General features: G+C 49.3%; 1 protein-coding gene across 1 annotated transcript in view; it reads right to left on the bottom strand.

The window, feature by feature from the left end:
- Window positions 1-21,156, bottom strand: part of ITGA11 (integrin subunit alpha 11) — a 119,417-nt gene that overhangs the window by 71,902 nt on the left and 26,359 nt on the right. The window contains exon 2 of the mRNA XM_008139088.3: window positions 18,186-18,297. Coding sequence (XP_008137310.2) covers window positions 18,186-18,297 — 112 coding nt within the window. The remainder of the gene's footprint in view (window positions 1-18,185; window positions 18,298-21,156) is intronic.

Here is a 21,156-nt window from a genome sequence, read left to right as displayed (position 1 = left end):
GATGTCATGTTAGCCCTGAAGGAGGCCTCCAGCCTAGCAGAGGATTCAGGCTGGTCAACAGGCCATCACAGCACAGCAGTGGTTCTTACCGTGGTTCTCAGCCCCTCCCCAGTGAGCTGGTTAGAAAGGAGACGTCTTGGGCCCTACCCAGACTGACAGGATCAGAAGCTGAAGGTGGGGTCCAGCATGTGGGTTTTAACAAGCCTTCCAGGAGATGCTAATGCACACTCCAGTTTGAGAAGCATCAGAACACAGTGTGAGAAATGCTTCTGTGGGAAAGCAGAGTCATGGCGACCTGCAACACTGCTGGGCTCAAAGCCCCACATCCCCCCTCTTCGCCAGGACTGCGAGGCTCTGTAGTACCTCCTTGCTGCTCACCTGTCTGCCTCCACTTTTACCAGGGCTGCCATGAATGCTGCACAGCCAAGTCATCATTTAGGGCTCGGCTTCAATGTCACCTCCCCAAGAGGCATTACTCGACCACCTGTCGCTCCCCATCTCGCCACCCGGTCTTACCCTCCTCACAGCACTTTGTGCTCTCTGATGCCATCTTTATTCACCTCTAATCCTTACCTCCCAGGAGAACGCGAGCTGCAAGGCAGCTAGGACCTCGTTGGTTAGATTTGCAGCTCTAGACACCCCAGCAACCAGAACAGTGCCTGGCACAGAGTAGATCCTTGAAATATAGTTGTCGAATGAATTAGCTAATCACCTGGCTTAGTGGGACGACTGTAATCCAATAGCCTGCAATTTGGGATCACTGACCGATGGCCCTCCATTGTCTTCTAACACCTGTTAACCCCACTGGGAGACCAGGCTGTTAACTGCCCTGGGCCTCAGTGTTCTCATCTACCAAATGGGACTACATACATCTGGGCTACTTACCACCTAGGGTTTTGAGGGTGGTGGGTCCCAGACCTTGCTGGTCATTAGAATCCCCTGGGGAGGTACAAATGCAGATTCCTGGGCACCATCTCCAGAAAGCTCTAATTCAACCAGGTGGGGACACGGCCCGGGGAATCTATTTTTAGAAGTACCCAGATGTGCAGGCAGGATTGGGAGCCCTTGTGTGACGGATCTGCTGAGGAAGCAGATGTGAGGGCCCTTGGACGTGTGAAATAGCATTTGTTCCAGGAATTTTCACCACATCTGGGGATCATGACCACGGCAGCCTCACTGATGGTGCAGAATTGGGTTTCACACAAAATTTTTTGTTTCTTTTGGTCACAAGAAAACACATAAGAAATACCTACATTAATGGGTACAAAAAGCACTAACTTACTTTAAAAATATTAAAAAAAATTTCTTAGATTATAAAGGTAATACAGGGTCATAGTGTGGAACTGTGCACTTGAAAACATGCAAGGCCTCTGCTTCCCTTTCTCAACCCAGCCCTCTAGACAACGCTGCCATCAATGACAGGAATGCAGGAAACCTCCTAGGCATTTATGTATGGAATTGAAAATATGGACTCCTTTTATATATGTGGTTCTATAGCATGCTTTTTTCACTGATTTATTTTATGTAATTTCCATGTTGTACTTATCAATGCCACACTCACTGGTAGTCCTGATCGTCAGGGCTCCTGTCCTGGGTTCTGCTCTGACTTCCTATGGGGTGAAGAGTCCTAGGGGTCAAGGGGACAGGTCCCCTAGAGCCCACATCCCACCTTTCTGGGTACCCAGGATGCTGGAATCTCCCTAAACAGCTTGGGACAGGCCTGTTCTCTGCATCTGACTTTCCGGTGGTGGATCACACCATCAACGGGACTAGCCCAGGAGTGGCTGCTTGCCGGGGTGTGGACAGAGCTTGGATGTACTGAATGGGGTGTCCACACCTGTGGGGCCCCTCAGTTACCAGGAGGGAGCTGTAGGTGGGGAGAAAAGGTGATGGGCTGTGCCCAGAGCCTCCATCCGCTTTCTTGACCCAGGCCCCTCAGATGTCGGGGCTGGCCTAGTGTAGATGGATAATACAGCTTTGCTTCCTTTATACTGGTTGCCATTTCCGATTGATGGATATGTAAACTGTCTCATCCCTTTTCTCTATGGATAGCTGTTAAGGTGCTTTAAAAACTTCCCCATTGCACCAGGCCTTTTATCAATACTAATGAATAATGCCTCCGTGCACAAGCAGCTGTGCGGGGCAGTGCGAGCAGTGTACACAAGCTGGCCCTGGAGCCGGCCCCTGTCCTCGTGGGCACAGAGCCTGCTGACAAGCATCACCACAGCTGCTGATTTCATGAGCCTGGCTCTCTGCTTTGTTCCTGGAAACTTCTGGACCCACCTCAACTTACATCCAAACAGCATTCTGGCCTAAGTTGCAGGAGTACTTAGACCAGAAGAGGGAAGGGTGTTCTCAACCCATTTGAAGGGAAAATGAGAATCTGACCCACTGACTGTAAAGAACAGAGTGGCCAGCTTTTGCCATTTAGCACAACGCCCCTCCCCTTCTCAGTGCCAACCTCACAGGGCCACTTGTGTTTTTCTCATCACACCTGGCACTCTTCTTCCTGCCTCTGTGTGTGTAATTTCTTTGTCCCAAACGCTCAGCCTACCCACTTCCACCCCCCATTTAGGGCCTCTTCCTCCAGGAAGCCTTCCCTGATCTCTCAGCTGAACGCTCTCTCCCTCAATTCCTATGATGCTTTGTTTATATCTCTCTTGGCTCTTTTTCTTTCCTTTAGATAATTTGCTTCTAGATAGCAGAGAGAGAACCTGATCCATCTTTAAATCTCCCCCTCAGTGCTGGTCAAAGTACCTTGAATACAGTCAAGGCTCAAAAATTGTTGAATAAATAAATAGATGGGCAGATGGAGGGGGCTGCTCATTCTGTGAAGACAAGCTAAGTCTTCACTTTTGGGGTGCAGCTGGGAGCAGAGCTGGGCTGAACTCTTATGGGCCCTATTTGCAGATGGACCACCAACCTTGGGGTGCCCTTGGCCCCACTCTCTCAGGAAGGTGGCTGTGGTCTGCAGTTCCCCCAGAGGGAGTCCAGTGTGCAAATTTCTCCTTCTCTTTTCAAAACGTCTGATAAACTCTTGCTTGTTTTTTCAAGTCATGGTCAGAGACACCCCGTCACCCCCACTAGTTTCATAACAACTCTTTCCCCTGGAAATGAAACATAAACACCATAATAGTGTAGGCAGATGTTTCTCAGTGGAATGTATAGTTTTAATTTCTTGGTATGTGGAAGGCTGACAGCTCCTAAGCTGGAAAGAGGCCTTGGCACTCCCTGTTCTCCCACCTGGGCAGGCCTATCAGGTTCATAATTAGAAAGTGATATTTTATTCTAGAGGCCCGGTGCACGAATTTGTGCATGGGTGGGATCCCTCGGGGTGGCCTGCGGGCATCCGGCCGAAACCCACAGTCCAATGCCACCTTCTACCTGCCACTCACACTCATCCCGGCCCCACTGTGTCTGCCGTGGGCTCACGCCCAATCAGTCCCAATTGGGAGAGGCTTGTGCCACTGCAGCAGCGCTCGCCAGCTGTGAGCCCTGCATCTGGCGCCCTCCCGAGGGGAATGGCCTGCGGGATCTGGCTGAAACCTGCTCTCTGACATCCCCCGAGGGGTCCCAGATTGCGAGAGGGCACAGGCCAGGCCGAGGGACCCCACCAGTGCACAATCGGGGCCGGCGGGGTGGGGACCAAGGGAGGGCTCCAGGGCGTGTCTGGCCCTGATCTGCCGGACCCCAGCAGCAAGCTAACCTAACGGTCAGAGCGTCTGCCCCCTGGTGGTCAGTGCACATCATAGTGACTAGTTGACAGGTTGACTGTCTGTCCCCTAGTGGTCAGTGCACATCATAGTGAGCAGTTGAGCGGCCTTAGCAGCATATCATTAGCATATTATGCTTTGATTGATTGAACAGTCAACTGGTCACCAGATGACCAGACACTTAGCATATTAGGCTTTTATTATATAGGATGTGCCCAGAGTGCACATCCAACAGCTCATTGCATCGGACCCATAGCTAGGGAAGGCAACTAGACAGGAGAGCAATTCTCTTTGACTGGAGAAGAAAGAAAAGCCCAGAGAATATTGGATCCTCTGGGTAGAAGCTGAGGCACAATTGGAACACCCGTTATTCTGACTGTGTCCAGGGCTCTAGCCATGTGGACTCAGAGGAGGTAGAAAAAGAAAAGGCCATAATGTGTCCACAGGCCCAAGACACTCTTTTCCAGTCTTGGGCCTGTGGACACATTATGGTTAGCTCTGGTCTACTCTCAGGTGGGCTAAGTGACCTGGGTGAGTCATCTGCCCTCTCTGGGACTCAGCTTCTTCATCTGTAAAAGGAGAGGCTTGGACAAGTTCAGTTCAAAGAAAGAGTTAGTGAGCACTTACTGTATGCTGGGCACTGTGGACTTAAAGGTGAATGAAGCATAGTCCACACCCTTAGTCTGGTGGGGGCCGAGAGATCGACACCTGATAATGTCAGTGTGGAGGACAAGGCTAAGAGAGGGGGTGCCCAGGTGTGGCAGGGGCACAGAGGCAGGGCTCTTGCTCAGCCACCTGGAGCAGGTGACTATCGGATAGAGACTTGCAGGGTGAACAGGTGTTACCCAGGTGAAGAGGGTCTGGGCCCCAGAGAGGGGAATGACAGCTGAGTTCTGATGATGCCAGTGCTTATGTGTGGCATTCTAAAATACCTTCCATGGTGAAGGCTGAGCCCAGAGGGACAAAGTTCCTGTCTTCATGGAATTTGTCTCAACTCCAGGCTCACACGATTCATCTGCCTTCTTACCTCCCACCCATGCCTCACTGACATTCCAAATCCCCTCTCTTCTGCCCTCACTTGTCTGAAGAACTCCATCTAAAGTGGCCCAAAGTGTAGACAATGGTTAGATGCCTACATGGGCATTGCATTGTCTCTTCCCACTCCCACCTGCTTTCTAGGGTCTCTAAATTCCTGCCATTAGTCATCCCTTTGGATTTAGGCATTGAGGGTCACTCTCAGCATGAGCATTGAAAGGCATTAACCTATGAATCCATGAGAGCTCTAGACCCCTTAAAAATAATTATTAGGTCAGTGGTTCCAGACCTGCAATCAGGAAATAGTTAACAAACACAGGGTTATGTGTTTATCTACCTTCAAAGAACTTTGTATGAACAAGCATATAAATTAATGCAGCCATGAATGAATGTTTGGGGGAGTTTATTCTGTGTCAAGGATTGTGCTAGGTACTTCCTCTGACATTGATGCACTTAAACCTCAAAACAGCCCTGAGAGATGCTGTGGAAACTACAATATGGAGAAGCTGGGTGACTCATCCAACTTACCCAGCTGGCTAAGGGTGGCTCTTTGCCTCCCTCTCCTACCGGGTCCTCTCCCCACCTCTGAGGGTAGGAGAGCAGGGTGCACAGAACCTAGCCCTGTGTTCCATCTGGAAGCCCTGAATTACACTAGGGAATTATTGGCTATGCAGAATCCTTTGAGGTTCTCTCCATCTGAATCAAAGCTCAGGTTAGTTTTCCTCCTCTCATTTCCACATCATGAGTAATAGCTCTTATTACAGCATTATTCTTATTTTGAAAAGCCACCAGGAAACAAAGAGGCTGTGGACTCACTTGAACCACTGAAGGGTAAAGTCTGTCATTACATTTTTGGAAATGTCTTCCTCCTTGGGTAACAAACTCACTGACTCAGTGGTTGGGGAGGGGCAGAGAGGACAGTGTAGAGAGAAGCTGCTGACACGGGGCAAATTGCCCGGAGTTGGGCCAGAACACCATTCACTGTATACCATTCACCTGCCCTCTGCCTGACCTTGAGTTAGCTGGGCCCCTCCAACTTCTACAGGAAAGACAAGGACAGGAAATCTTAATCTCTCTCTTATGAGGCCATCATCTCCATGCCCTTTATAACAAGAACTAGAGGCCTTGTGCATGATTAAATCATGCACGTGTAGGGTCCCCTAGGCCTAACCTGCCATCCTGGTGCTGGAGCGGGCAGGCACCCAGCTCCCCCGCTTTCGCTTTTGATCACGGGGGAGCTGGGTGCCTGTCCGTTGGTGCACCAGGCCTTTCAGAAGCCTCTGGTGCGGGGGAGGCTTCTGAAAGGCCAGGTGCCGGAGCAGACAGGCACCCCGCTCCCCTGCTTTTGAAGGTCCGCGGCAGGACGTGGGCTCGCTGCCCCAGAGGCCCCTTCTGTGCCGCAGCACAGCCATGGCACAGACGCTCAGCGTCCTGCTGGCCCAATCAGCCACCCCGGTCACCTTGAGTCATGCCCCCCCCGCGCCTCCTGGCCAATCGTGGGCATAGCGAGGGTACAGTCAATTTGCATATTTGTCTATTATTAGGTAGGATGTCCTTCAACTTTGAAGCAGAAAACACCCAATCAGAACAGAAAAAAAATAATAATAAAAAAAAGATGTTGTAAAGAGCCTCTCGGAAAACTTCAAGCATATCAACATTCACATCATGGGAGATACTGGAAGGAGAAGAAAGAGAACAAGAAATTGAAAACCTATTTGAAAAAAACAATGATGGAAAACTTCCCTAACCTGGTAAAGAAAATAGACATACAAGTCCTGGAAGCACAGAGAGTCCCAAAAAAGATGAATCCAAAGAGACCCACAACAAGATACATCATAATTAAAATGCCGAAGGTTAAAGACAAAGAGAAAATCTTAAAAGTAGAAAGAAAAAAGTGTTAGTTACCTACAAGGGAGCTCTCTAAAGACTGGCAGCTGATTTTTCCATGAAACTTTGCAGGCTAGAAGGGATTGGCATGAAATATCCAAATTGATGAAAAGCAAAGACCTATAACCAAGATTACTTTACACAGCAAAGCCATCATATTGAATTGAAGGACAGATAAAGAACTTCCCAGACCAAAAGAGAAAAAGATATAGGACTTCATCACCAACAAACCACTATTACAAGAAATGTTAAAGGGTCTTTTTTAAGAAAAAAAGAAGAAAAAAACATGAATACTAAAATGGCCATAAATACATATCTATCAAAAATTACTTTAAATGCAAATGGATTAAATACTCCAATAAAAAAAACACAATCGAATACTATGCAGCTGTAAAAAAGAAGGATCTCTTTCCCTTTGAGACAACTTGGAGGGATCTGGAGATTATTATACTAAGTGAAATAAGCCAGTCAGAGAAAGGCAAATATCACATGATCTCACTTATATGTGGAATCTAATGAACAAAACAAATCCATGAATTAAATAGAAGCAGAGGCATAGAAACATGGAACAGACTAATGAATCTCAGAGAGAAGTGGGGAGGGGGGGCAGAAAGAGATTAACCAAAGAACTTATATGCATAGATGCATTGCCCATGGGCATAGACAATAGGGTGGTGAAGGCAGGAACCAGATGGAGGGGGGCAATTGGGGAAAAAAGGAGGGACATCTGTAATATTCTCAACAATAAAGATAACAAATAAAATTTAAGAAAAACAAGACATACGGTGACTGACTGGATAACAAAACCAGACCTTTACATATGTCTACAAGAGACTCACTTCAGATTGAAAGACACACACATATTGAAAGTAAAGGGATGGAAAGAGCTATTTCGTGAAAATGGAAACAAAAAAAAAACACCTGGGGCAGCAATACTTATACCAGACAAAATAGGCTTGAAAACAAAGGCTATAACAAGAGACAAAGACAGACACAGCAATCCCAATTCTGGATATTTATGTGAAGAAATCCCAAACACTAAGTAAAAAAGACATATACATCCATATGTTTATTGCAGCATTATTTACAATAGCCAAAATATGGAAGCAACTTAAATAGATGAATGAATAAAGAAGTGGTGCATATATACAATGGAATATGATTCAGCCATAAAAATAATGAAATCTTGCCATTCGCAACAACATGGATGGACAAGGAGGGTATTGTGCTGAGTGAAATAAGTCAGACAGCAAAATACAAATGCCAGATGATTTTACTTATATGGGGAATCTAAAAAATAAAATAAACAAGCAGAACAGAAACAGACTGGGATACAGAGAACATTTTGACAGTTGCCAGATGGAAGGGGGATTGGAGGGATGGGTGAAAAAAGTGAAGGGATTTAGAAGTACAAATTGATAGTTACAGAATAGTCATGAGGATGTAAAGTACAACATAAGGAATATAGTCATTAATATTGTAATAAATATATATCTGGTATCAGATTGATACTAGATTTATTGGGTTACTCACTTTGTAAGTTATGTAAATGTCTAATCACAGAGTTGTACACCTGAAACTAATACAATAAAAAATGAAAAAAGAAAAAACAAAGAATGTTCAGCTTTGGGCTTCCCTGAGATTTAGCTCAGGCCACTAGACTTTTAGAACTATCCTCTCCTCTAAAAATGCAAAGATGGCCTGGCCAGCATGGCTCAGTGGTTGAGTGTCAACCTACAAATCGGGAGGTCATGGTTCGATTCCTGGTCAGGGCACATGCCCTTGTTGTGGGCTTGATCCCCAGTAGTGGGTGTGCAGGAGGCAGCTGATCCATGATTCTTTCTCATCATTGATGTTTCTATCTCTCTCTCTCCCTCTCCCTTCCTCTCTGAAATCAATAAAAATATTTTTAAAAAAGCAAAGATGAATAAAAGGCAAGCCCTACCCTTGGTGGCTCACAGTCCTCATTCCCCCTTAATCTCTCTTGCTCTTTAGTCTTCATTTCATCTTCCTCTCTCCTCTTTCCTGTTCCCCATTTCATTTTCCATTTCTCTTAATTGGCTTTGTCTACAGCTCTCTCTCCATGTCTCTCTGCATTATTGACTCAGGGTGACTGATTATAGGTAAACCAAGAAGAAATTATTTAATAGGGAAAGTGTATAGGATTTAGGAATTCAACAGAAACCTTGTCAAGATGGTTGCTAGTCAATAACAAGCGTTTGCCATTGGCAGCGTATCTGAGTGTGCAGCTGTGCGGAAGAGAAGTTGCTGAAAGAGAAGAAAAACCATTTGAAAGAGTGAAATCCTGAGGAGCTGTTAATTGTTCACGAAGGAGTCAGGGAAAATTAGAAGGAGGTATTCTATCCAATCCTGGAGAAAAGAAGAGGTAGGTTAAGTAGTGATTGGTAACAGTTAAAATTAGTAAGAAAAAGCATATAGCACATGGATTTGTTTTTCTATCTAGAGGCCCGATGCACGAAATTCATGCAAGAGTAGGCCTTCCTTCCCCCAGCTGCCAGCACCGGCTTCCCTCTGGCACCCGGGACCCGGGCTTCCCTCCAGCTGCCGGCAGGCACCTGGGACCCAGGCTTTCCTTGCAGCCCCGGCTTTGTCTGGAAGGTTGTCTGGAAGGACGTCCAGTCTAATTAGCATATCACGCTTTTATTAAAGTGTAAAGCATAATACACTAATTAGACCGGACATCCTTCTGGACAATCTTCTGGATGAAGATGTGGTGGCAGGGGCTGAGGCAGAGGCGGCTGCTGCTGTGGTGGGGGCCGAGCCCCTTGCACAAATTTTGTGCATCGGGCCTCTAGCTTGTATATAACCTTAAAACACATATATTCAACTTTGTGGTTTTCAATAAGCAGCTCTGCTTTTCACTTTTTATCGCATAACTGAATGGAAGTGCATGCTGCCCTGAGTTAGTGACATCTATGGGAAGCTTAGGTGACTGGAGAGAGGAGCCATTCATTACTAGTCAGCCTTACTCTTCCTAGCGTCAGGTATGATAATTACAGATAAAGTGCTGAAGAGCAATTAAAAACTGAGTATCAGTCTTGAAAATTCAAACCTATGAAATGATCAGAAGTCATTCTCTATATTGCATCCATATCTTGGCTATCTATAATAATAAAAACATAATATGCTAATTGGACTGGATGTCCTTCTGGACAACCTTCCAGACGAAGCCAGGGCTGCAAGGGAAGCCTGGGTCCCGGGTGCCAGAGGGAAGCTGGTGCTGGCAGCCAGGGGAAGGAAGGCCTACTCTTGCACAGATTTCATGCATCGGGCCTCTAGTTGTAAATAATACAGCAATGAACCTAGATGTGCATATATCTTTTCTAATTAACGTTTTTGTGGAATTGCTGGGTCATGTGGTAGTTCTATTTTTTATTTTTTGAGAAACCTCCATACTGTTTTCCTTAGTGGCTGAATCAATTTATAACCTCACCAACAATGTGCAAAGGTTCCCTTTTCTCCGTATCCTTACTGACACTTGTTATTTATTATTTTTTTTTATCACAGCCATTTTGACAGGTATGAGGTGATACCTGTGGTTTTGATGTGGTTTTGGTTAATGATGTTGAGCATCTTTTCATGTCTTCTTTGGAAAAGTGTCTATTCAGGTCCTCTGTCCAGATTTTAATAGATTGTTGTTTGGTTTTTGATGTTGAGTGTATGAGTTCTTTATATATTTTGGACATTAACCCCTTATTGGATTTACCATTTGCAAATATCTTCTCCCATTCAGTAGGTTGCCTTTTTGTTTTATGGATCGTTTCCTTATAGTCAATAATATTGTAATAACTTTGGATGGTGACAGATGGTTACTAGGCTTATCATGGTGATCACATCTTAAGGTATGTAAATGTCTTACACCTAGAGCTAATATAATTTTGTATGTCACCTATCCTATATAACAAAGAGGTAATATGCAAATTGACCCTCACACCCTGCAACAAGATGGCCGCCCCCATGTGGTCAAAGATGGCTGCCACAAGATGGCCAGCAAGGGAGGGCAGTTGGGGGTGACCGGGCCGGCAGGGGAAGGCAGTTGGGGCAATCGGGCCGGCAGGGGAGCAGTTAGGTGTTGATCAGGCTGGCAGGGGAGTGGTTAGGGGGTGATCAGGCTGGCAGGCAGGCAAGCGGTTGGGAGCCAGTAGTCCTGGATTGTGAGAAGGATGTCCAACTGCCGGTTTATTTGTGTATTGTGGTGTTGGGATCCTGCAGTCAGACATCCCCTGAGGGGTTCCAGATTGGAGAGGGTGCAAGCTGGGCTGAGGGACAACCCCCCACCCAGTGCACGAATTTTGTGCACCGGGCCTCTAGTACTTTAATAAAAACAAGTCTTCCACAAAATAGTACAAGATTCCATTGTTATAAAGTTCAAAGGCAGGCTAAACTAATCAACTTTGATCATGGTCAAAATAGTGATTAGTTTTGGAGGGGACATTGATGATGAGGGTCCTGGCAAAAGTCTATCTTGATCAGTGTGGCAGTTACATGAGTATATGCACATAGGAAACATTGACTGAGATGGATATGATCATTACATGTATGTTATATGTCACTTATGATTTGCTTACTTCTCCAAGTATGATTCAATGAACATCCCCCCCACCACCCCAATATAAAATCATTGTCCAGATGGAGTGAATTTAAGCATTAGTTTATTCTTCACCTCGTGCGAGGCACTCTCTTTCCCTCTCCTTGCTGGACTTGGGAAGGGCATTGGGGTCACAAAACCAACAGCGCTGGCGTCAGAGAAGGGGGAAGAATGAAGAGCCCACAGGCTGCTGAAGGGGGGGCAGCGGTTGGAGAAGATGCTGAGTTGGCAAACCCCTCTGGCTTCCCTGAACTGCCCACATTAAATTTATTTTCTTTCGTGGAGGTTAGTAACCAGGAGACTTTTCTTTCCATGTTTCTACTACTGAGATCGTGTGACTTACCCTCCCAAACCCCCTGTGGTTGGCCCCCTGCCTCGACCCTTCCATGGCCATGATGCCAGGCCTTCGCTCTGGCTCCAGGTGACTGGAGTGTGAGTGTCCGAGGTTACCTGGGCCTCACTGACATCCTCTCCAAGTCCCAGGAAAACGACGCTTGGAGGTACAGGGAGCCTCGGGGGCCTTCTGCAGGCTGCGTGGAAAACACACGCACTGCCTCCATCTCCCCATGATCCCAGCTGTCAGGCTCTCGGCTGCCCGCAATGCTGCTTTGTGCTTCTGAGGCCCCAAGGTCCCCCAGCTCCTCCCATGAGGACCACTGTCTGGATTCCCACTCCTTTAGCCCCTGCCGCTTACACTCGTTCTGCCCATGCTGCCTGCCAGGCCCGCGGGGTGGCTTGGCCTGGGATCCTGGGCCGACATTTCCCCACGAGTACCGTTTCTCTCTCTTTTTCCGTCTCTCTCATGCATTGGCTGGTTTCATCCTACCGTGGGCTTTGCTCCTGTAGTGATTTATCCTTTAACCAGAGTGAGTCATGGTGCCGGGTTTTATATGTTCCAAGAGAAAATAGCAGAGGGCACTTGTGTGCTGTGGTGTTGGGAGCCCGCGCTGGGGGCCTGAGCCAGGAAAAGGGGGAGCTTTGGATGCTCCTTAGAGAGACTTACACAGCCACCAAGCCTGAGGCTGCCCCAGGCTTCACAACCCGCACTGGCACCCGAGGGGACAGGCATGGATGTCATTCTGTCATTCTGTCCAACTAAGAGTTCTTGAGGCCCGTTTCCTCGAAACCTCTCCCTTACCCTTTCTCAGGGGACAGACCGAAGGAGCTAGCGTACCCCGCATCTGCCCGTGGTAGACACTCCACACTCCTCCTCCTGCTTCCTCTGCTAGCAACCCTTTGGCGCAGGAGGTGGATGTGATGTGCTGGGGTTCCCGCAGCTTGGAAAGCGGCTGCACAGGGAAGGAACTCAGGCTTGTGTGGTTCTGAAGCCGAGACTTTTCCTGAGTAGGAGCACTCTCATGTGCCTTCACTTATTTGCCAAGGAAGCGCTGTACTCCCCTCCGCCACTGCTCTAACCCTGCAGGAAGGGTCCTACACGAGGCCTGGGAAACCTGCTTGGGAGGGGAGGGGATGGCAGGGCTCGGGGCTTCACCCCTCGGCCCAGGCTCGAGAGTCAACTTTTGTGGTTTTATTCCTCAGGGATTACTTTTTCCATCCGCCCCAAATTATACCATCTGGGGGCCTCTGAGTTTAAGACGTGGAAGATCGCAGTGAAAATGCAAATTTGCTATCTTGGAAGGTCAGTGCATAAAGGCATTGTGGTAATGCCTTACCCGAATTGGCATTTAGTTTAGGGAGATATCACCTCGTAATCTGGAGACAAGGGACCCAGGAAGGTGGGTGAACTAACCCTTTGGCGGTTTCCATTAAGCTCCAGAGGGAAATGCCACCGGAAGCGGAAGCAATGGGACTGGGAGATGGGACACCTGGTTTCAGTCCTGGCTTTCCCACCGACTTGCTGTGTAACCTTGGTACAGTCTCTGGGCCTCAGTTTCCTCGTCTGTAAAATAAGGGGGTGGAGGTAAACGATTTCTAAGCGCCTACCTCAGGCCTTTGCACTTGCCATTCCCTCTGCCTGGAATGCTCTTTGCTCAAATATCTATGATTGTCTGAGAGTCTCCCTTCCCTTCAGTCTCCGATGGCTGTCACCCAGCACTGAGGCCTTCCTTGATGGTCTGTATAAGGCAGCAGCCTGCATCCTCACCCACTGCTCCAAGCCCCTTACCCTGCCTAATGCTTCTCCGTTGTACATCTCACCATCCGACAGACGATGGACAAACTAAAAATATGTCTTGTTCCAGCAGAAGAAAAGCTGCATCTGGGTAGGGACTTGGCAATTTTGTTCACCATTGTATTCCCAGACTTAGCACAGGTTCTTAAGAATGAATGACTGAACTACTGATGCTCATAAAGCAGGCCCCTTCAACAAGACCCCACGCTTTCGACCCTCCACTCACCAAGTCTTCTACAGCCTTCCCACCAGACTCCCGCTTCCAGGGTCTCCTCTCTCAGTTCCATCCTCCACATGGTAGCCAAATTGATCACCCTAAAAATTACAACTCTGGTGGCCCTGGTCAGGTGGCTCAGTTGGTTGGAGCCAAAAAAGGTTGCAGGTTGATTCTTGGTCAGGGCACAAACCTAGGTTGCAGGTTTGATTCCTGGTTAGAGCGCATGCGGGAGGCAGCCAATGGATGTTTCTCTCTCTCTCTCTTTCTCTTTCTCTTTCTCTCTCTTTTCCTTTCTTTCTCAAATCAATAATAAAAAAACCTATCTTCAGGTGCACAACCCGGACATGTGCCCTGACTAGGAATCGACTGGCAACCTTTTGGTGCACAGGACAATGCTCCACCAACTGAGTCAGACCCGCCAGGGCCCATAGACAATCCTCTTGCCCTGGTACTTAAAAACCTCCGACGTAGAATCCTCACTCTCCCAGTCTTTGGTCTCACGGCTCTGTTTTCCGCACCTTCTCCTCCAGCCCCTCGGGACAGTGTCCTTTCTCTAAATGTGGCTTCTTCTTTTCCAGGTTCCCTCCACCCAGTCCTGCTGAGCTAGGAATTCACGCTCCCTTACTCGACCTCCCAGAGTTCTTCCTGGGTGCCCTCTCTTGGTATTTATCATCCAGGACTGGGCTCTGGGAGCATACGCCCTCTCTTCCCGGCTGCGCCACGCACTCACTCTCCCCACAGGCTGCTTATGTGACTATGCCAGTGATGGGCTCTGAGGACACCACAGCCTCAGCTCTCTCGTGGGGCCAGCAGCGTAGCCAGTGAGGAAGGACATGGGCCTTGGAGACAGTATGTTCCTGGCCAGCCTCAGGGGTGGGGCTGCTTCTGTTCTGTGCAACCCCCTCCACTTGGGCCCAATAAGATCTGGGCTCCAGACCTGGCTCAGACACTTGCTAATTATGTCATCTCTCTCCCTCTCTTCAGAGTCTCAGTTGCCATGCCTGTAAAGTGGGGACAAGCCTACTTCTCTTACAAGTTGCTCATGTCCCTGGACCTGTATTCACCTTGGCCTCCTAAAGGCCGCTGAGTTTCAAAGGGGTCTCCTGTTGGAGCCCGTGTGTGTTGTCAGGCTCCTGCTCCCCAGGGGAGGGGAGGAGGCTAAGTGCCCTGCCTTGCTGACAGCTGAGGCTTCTCCCTCCAGGGGCGTGAGCTTCAATGACAAATTGGAAACTTGTGGGGCCCAGCTCCGTGTTATCTCAGCGCCACGAGGCTTCCTGCGCCAAGGGACCAGAGGCCTGAGAAGCCCTCTGCCAAGCCTACACTGGGCTCCGGGACATCCAGTGCTCGTACCAACCGACTTAATGAGTTCAATGTACGCGCAGTAGAGTCATGTGGATTAAATTTCTCTGAAAATGCACAAGGGCTTAAAACGTAGGGGCAGAGAATACTCAGGCCGAGAGGAATTTGTTTTCTTTTCCTTCTTGTGTGCCTGTGAGTGTTGTTATTGTTGCTAAAACCCAGGCCTGGCGGGAAAGCTGTTCAAGATGTGTGAAGCTCGGGTGCCCGGCCTGCGCTGTGCAGTTTGAGGTCTGAGTTGGGGATGCGCTGGGCAGAAGGGGAAGAGTTCATCAAGTGGCAGCCCCACCAGGTGTGTCCCATCTCCTCCAGCCATTGACATCCGGGGCTGCTGCCCCTGATGCTCCAGAAGGCTCCCAACCTGGTCATTGGGGACCAGACCCCGTTGGAGCCTGTGGTGGGGGACAGCTGTGGGCCCTGCTCTGGGGCAATGCTGGGACCTGGGTTTGGGGCAGAGGCTGAGGAGCGACGCTGGTTCCCACTAGCATCTCCCTCCCCTCAGTGGAGATGGCGTGCTTCTGTGGCCCCAGCCTCCCTGCTAGAATCTTCTTGGGGGAACTTTTTAAAACACAGATCCGCTGGCCCCACGGCAGGCCCAGGAAATGCAGACCGAGGTGTGCAAGCTCTGGCGTAAGGACTGAAGCCAGGTAGCCCACACTCAGGAGGTAGGAAGAGCCGGGGCTGCGGGCTGAGGTAGGAGGTGATCTGTGTCACAAGAGAGAGGCTCGGGGAAGGTAAGACCACTGCAGGCAAAGAGAAGGGTCCAGCAGGTCTTCACGGAGAAAGTGTCTTACACAGATGAACATAATTAACACCGGGTCATATTTTGTCTTGTACTGTTTTTTAATTATTTCAAGGATATTAGTGTTGCTTCCTCAACTGGTCTGTGAGTTATTCGGGAGTGAAGCCATGTTTTACCGAAATCAATATTTTGCAGAGCCTGGCAACATTTATTAACAGATGTTTAATAAACAAATATTAGTCAAAACAAATTATATCTTGGAAAAGCCAGTTCCATTTAATTTCTAACCCTTTATATGAAAAGATTATGGATGCTGTGTATCTTACGCCTGGGCTGGTTGAGAGAGGCTCAAATAATTAATCCAGTTTTTCAAAGTATGTTCTTATGAGCATCTACTAAATGCTAAGGATTATAACCCCTGATTTCAGGAAGAAAGACAATGAAACAGGCAATTACTATCCAGCTTGATAAATGTTTTCTCAGAGGACGTGGTATCGAAGTTGATAAGAGAATAAGAAAGAAGACTTTCGATTGCAGCCATAAACAACTATGAAAACGAGGCAAAATATACAAGACAGCCATTTTCAGGCTCTGGGCAGCAATCAGCGCGGAGCTCAGTGCTCAAGAAGCGCAGGAGCTACACCCGCATTCACCCAACTCGCTCAGGACAGCACTTTGCTATTGACCATGGGCAGTGGTCGGCAAACCCATTAGTCAACAGAGCCGCAGTTTGCCGACCACTGACCATGGGGAACTAGTGTTCAAACAGGGAGCAGCAGTCTATACCTGATAAAAATGAGTGCATAAGTGTACCCCATAAGAATGAGGGTGTCTGTCCATCAAAAGACATGGGTAAGAATGTTAATAGGATCTCTATTCAAAATAGCCCACATTGAAACAATCCAAATGTTCATCAACAGCAGAATGAAGAAATAAATTGTGGTGTGTTGCTACCGTGGATGATTACACACCAGTGAAGAAGCATGAAGTATAATATAGTCATCACTATGCCAAACCTCAGAGACGTGATGCCGAATAAAGCAGGTCAGGTACAAATGAGTACCTACTGTGTGACAGCATCTATATAAAGTTCACAAACTGTCAAAAGGAATCTATGGCAACAGGAGCCAGAATAGTGGTTCCCTGGAGGGGCACTGAGTGGGCGGGGGGCACAGAGGAGCTTTCTGGGAGCTTCAAATGTTCTATGTTTAAATGTTCTATGTCATGTCCCGGGAGGTGATTCCACAGGCATAGACATATGTAGAAGTTTACTGAGCTGTATACTTAAGATGGCTACACTTACTGTATCTGAGTTATAGCTCAATGGAAAGATATCAAGTAAGATACTCCTCTCTCTAATGTTTATGTTTATAATTTTTCCCCCCTATCTCTACCTTTGTCAGAGGTAATCGGACAGATCTGAATGGTGGGATGTGGTGAGTGGGGAAGGTGGGAGAGGATATCATGGGAGGAAGGAACAAGGTGGGAAGAGGGACCAGCATGTGCAAAGAAGGTCTAGATTTCTGGAAAAATGGCTATAAAGCAATTTGACTGGTGATGAGTGCGGAGCACAACAAAGGAGGTGGGGGAAGGGAAGAAAGGAGGTTGGGGAGGGGAAGCAGTCGGGGCGGGTAAGATTTGGAAGAGGGCGGCGGAGGGCATTAATCGCCAGTGTCCCGTGGTCTCCGAACTCCGCCAGGGCTTCTAGGAGGGCCAAGCAGAGGCCCTGGCCTTCTGTTTCAGGATGGAAAGAAGGCCTTGCCTCTGTCAGCTAAACACCAGCTGGAGGGAGGCGGAGAATGGCCACTGACAGCATATGTGCATGAGGATCTGACTGCGGTGATGCGAGTGTTCTCAATCTGATTTGCAGTGATACTGCACAACTTGGTCAATTTACTTAAAAAATCATGGAATTGTACACTTGAAATGAGTGAATTTTATAAGTAAAATATCATCCAGTAAAGTTATTTTGAAGAACATAGGCAAATCTTTCCCTCCTCTCGAAAGGGGTCCTGGGATTTTCTGGCCCGCTCCTCCACTCCGTCTCGCCCTCACTTCCCTTTGCTCCACCACTGCCTATGTTTTAGCTTGCGAGCACGTTCACACTCCCCCCTCCTCCCCCGCCCTCAGAGACACCCCACACAGTTCTCTAAGAAGCCAGCACCAGAGGCGCTGCGCCACGGATGAGACACCGAGGCCCCGAGAGGGGCTGGGAGGGGGTAACTACTGGTCTCTGGGTACCTGCTAACTGTGCTGTCACCTAACCTGGAGGAGGAGGGGTGTTCATTCCCATTTCTCAGATGAGAAGATGGAGGTTTCATAGTCAGGGGGCAGATCTTATGCAGCCTCTACCCGCCAGGACAAGAAGAAGTCAAGTCCCTGGGAATGGGGTGCCCGCATGTGAGGACCAGTCTGGCAGCTGCGGGGTTCAGGGGCAGGGTGGTGGGCCAGGAGTGGGGAGCGCAGGGCTGCGGGGGGTGGCAGCTCTCACTCACCACTTCTTGCCGCTGATGTCATGCTGCTGCACCGTGTAGCCGAAGAAGGCGGCCCTGGAGCCGGGGATGACTCGTGGCTTCCTGGTGTCCATGTTGAAGGTGTCCGTGAACCCTGGGCAGGGAGAAGAGGAGAGGGGAGCAGAGGGGTCAGCCAGGTGGAGGTCTGCACCCCAGGAGTATGGGGGCCCCCTGGCAGGTCTCCCACCTTGGATAGTCTGGGAGGAGTATGTTCCGCTATCCATGGTCCCTGCTTGGGGGAGCCCACAGTCTGATGGGAGAGGCCCAGCCCCTGCCCTGGGGGCATACTCCAATAAGGGAGGCACAAAACCTACCCTTAGGGCCAGAAAATCCCTGTCTGAGTGGGAAGACCAGTCCCTCCCCTAGAAAATTCTCCTTCTCAATAGGGGAGAGACAGCTCCCTTCCTCCATCACTCCTTTTTCCAACTCCGTTTCTTCCAGCTTCTGCTGGTCTCCTCTTCCTTTTCCCCCTCTTTTCCCTCCGCTCTCTCCTTCTCCCTTCTCTCATCTTTGCCTGCTAAAGAGTCAGGGAACCGCCTCCAGCCGCCTCCCCCCGCCAAGCCTGAGGCTTAGTGGCTGTGGCCCCAGCACTGCTGGCCCAGCCAGTGTGCCAAGCTCTGCCTGGCTTCAGCAGGGGCCACGGATTGGCTGGGGCAGCGGAGGCGAAGCAGCGATGCAGTCCCGTAACCCTCTCACCCTGGCCCGAGGGTCTTCCCTGCTTGGTGAAGTCACATATCAGTTTCCACCTGATGGAAACCTTGTTGTGGAGCCAAATGCTTTTCCCCTTTGTGCCAAGTTACAAGTAGTAACAACTCACATCTGTATGGCAGTTTGGGTTTCCATCATCATTTACCCTCTTGGGACTTGGGAGAATGTGCAAGCATCATCCACCTTTGGCCGAGGGGTTAAGAGTCTGGCCAGGGCTACACAGCAGGTCAGCGGCAGCATCAGGGCCAGGACCTCAGATGCCTGCTCTGCGATTCCTTCCCTCCACTTTCCGGGCATGTTTGGCCTTGTTGCACATCTAAGCGATGTCTCTGCCCAGCTGTCAGTACTAACAGGACCACCAAACTTGGGACCCTTGAGGTTTACAGGGTGGAATCCTACCTCAAGCCAAAACCTTCAGATCAGTGAAAAGCCACCAGCAGAACAGAATTTTATCACTGTCGCCCCTTCCATGTGTAGGGCACTTTATAAGCTTCAAAGAACATTCACATGTATTGCATCACTGGACTCTATAACAATCCTGGGACGGGGCAGCAAACCAAGCCAAGGGTCCGAGAGGGGAACCGACCTGCCCAAGGTCCCACAACCTGCCGGGGAGGAACTCGGAGTCGGAGGCTGGTACTGCCAGCAATCTCTGTCCTCCCCTGGGCACCGACCCCTGGGCTGAGTGCTCAGGGCGAGGCCCTGGGGCCCCTGCTTGAATAGGCCTGCTGTGCAGGAACGAGTGGTTCGCCACACTTCCTTCTTCTTCTTCTTCTTCTTTTTCTTTTTTAATATATTTTATTGATTTCTTACAGAGAGGAAGGGAGAGGGATAGAGAGTTAGAAACATCTATGAGAGAGAAACATCAACCAGCTGCCTCCTGCACACCTCCTACCGGGGATGTGCCCGCAACCAAGGTACATGCCCTTGACCGGAATCGAACCTGGGACCTCTCAGTCCGCAGGCTGACGCTCTATCCACTGAGCCAAACCGGTCAGGGCCACACTTCCTTCTTTTGCTCAGCAAATGGATGCAGTGGCCAAAAGTACCATCGTTAGTGTCATAGGATTAGAGTCCCCAGAGGCAGAACCGAAACACCTTCAGTAGGGTTGTTAGATATGCTACCTTACTTACCCTTGCCAATTGATTTTTAGTGCTGCCTGGAGCACTGATTTAAGAAAGATGCTGAGGTCAAGTCTGGGCTCAGTGGGCAAGATGAGTGTGATGGGTGGGCAGTGCCTGCTGGGGATACAGGAGAGGACAGTGGCAGCAGGTGGCCGTGCAGCTGCCAACCCTGTCTTCAGGACTCGGAATCTGCCACATGAATTTAGTGCCACGGCCCTCAGGGCGGGTGGGGAGGAAATGTGTGAGCCCATTGGTGTCTTATTTACAAAGCCCAGACCACGAGTGGACCGATCAGCCTGGGTGGCAGCAGGCAGCCATGGGGAAGAGGACTCTGGTCAGTGAGCACAGGGGAGGAAGGAGCCAAGTCCTTGGTCAGCGAGGACATGTCACGGGGAAGAGAGACACCAGTGTCTACTGTGCAAAGCTGGGAGGTGAACAGAGAGGAACTCATTCTTCAACTCTGTCCCAGGAATGGATACACACACACATGAAATTCATGCACACAACAAAGTACACACATGCACACACACACACACATACATGCACACTCATACATAGGCCACATGCAATCCCCGAGCATGGGGCAACACTTTATCTGGCTCCCTGGTGCCCCCTGGAGACACCCCCTGGTGGTGCCTGGTACTTCCCATCCTGCATCTGACCCCAGCAGAGGGTGGTGGCCCTGAAGGAGAGGCAGGCAGGCTGGCTCTGGCAGTCAGGAAATCCAGGCCCACTCACCACTCCCAGGCCTGCAGCGAGGAAAGAACCGGTGAAGATGAGGCCATAGAGTGTGTCTCTGGGCCTCCCCACTATTAGTGCTTCTTGTACAAACACAGCCAGAAGGAGCCTTCCAAGACCTATCAGATCCCATCACTCCTCAGCTGCATACCCTCCATCCCATCAATTTCCCGCCCACGCACAAAGCCAAACTCCTTATCTGCAAGGCCCTGCATGAGCCCACCTCATTCCCTCTACCCCCCATTCCCTGTCCTTCCCTCCACCTCTCTGCTCCCACATTGCCCCCACCCCTCCTTGCTGCTCCTAGAATGTTTCAGACCCCTTCCTCCTGATCAGCATCTCTGCCCTGGCTGTTCCCTCTGCCTGGAATGCTCTTCCCCCT

Source organism: Eptesicus fuscus, chromosome 5, assembly GCF_027574615.1.
Source record: "Eptesicus fuscus isolate TK198812 chromosome 5, DD_ASM_mEF_20220401, whole genome shotgun sequence".
Lineage (NCBI taxonomy): Eukaryota > Metazoa > Chordata > Mammalia > Chiroptera > Vespertilionidae > Eptesicus > Eptesicus fuscus.
This window is presented reverse-complemented; position numbering and strand designations above follow the sequence as displayed.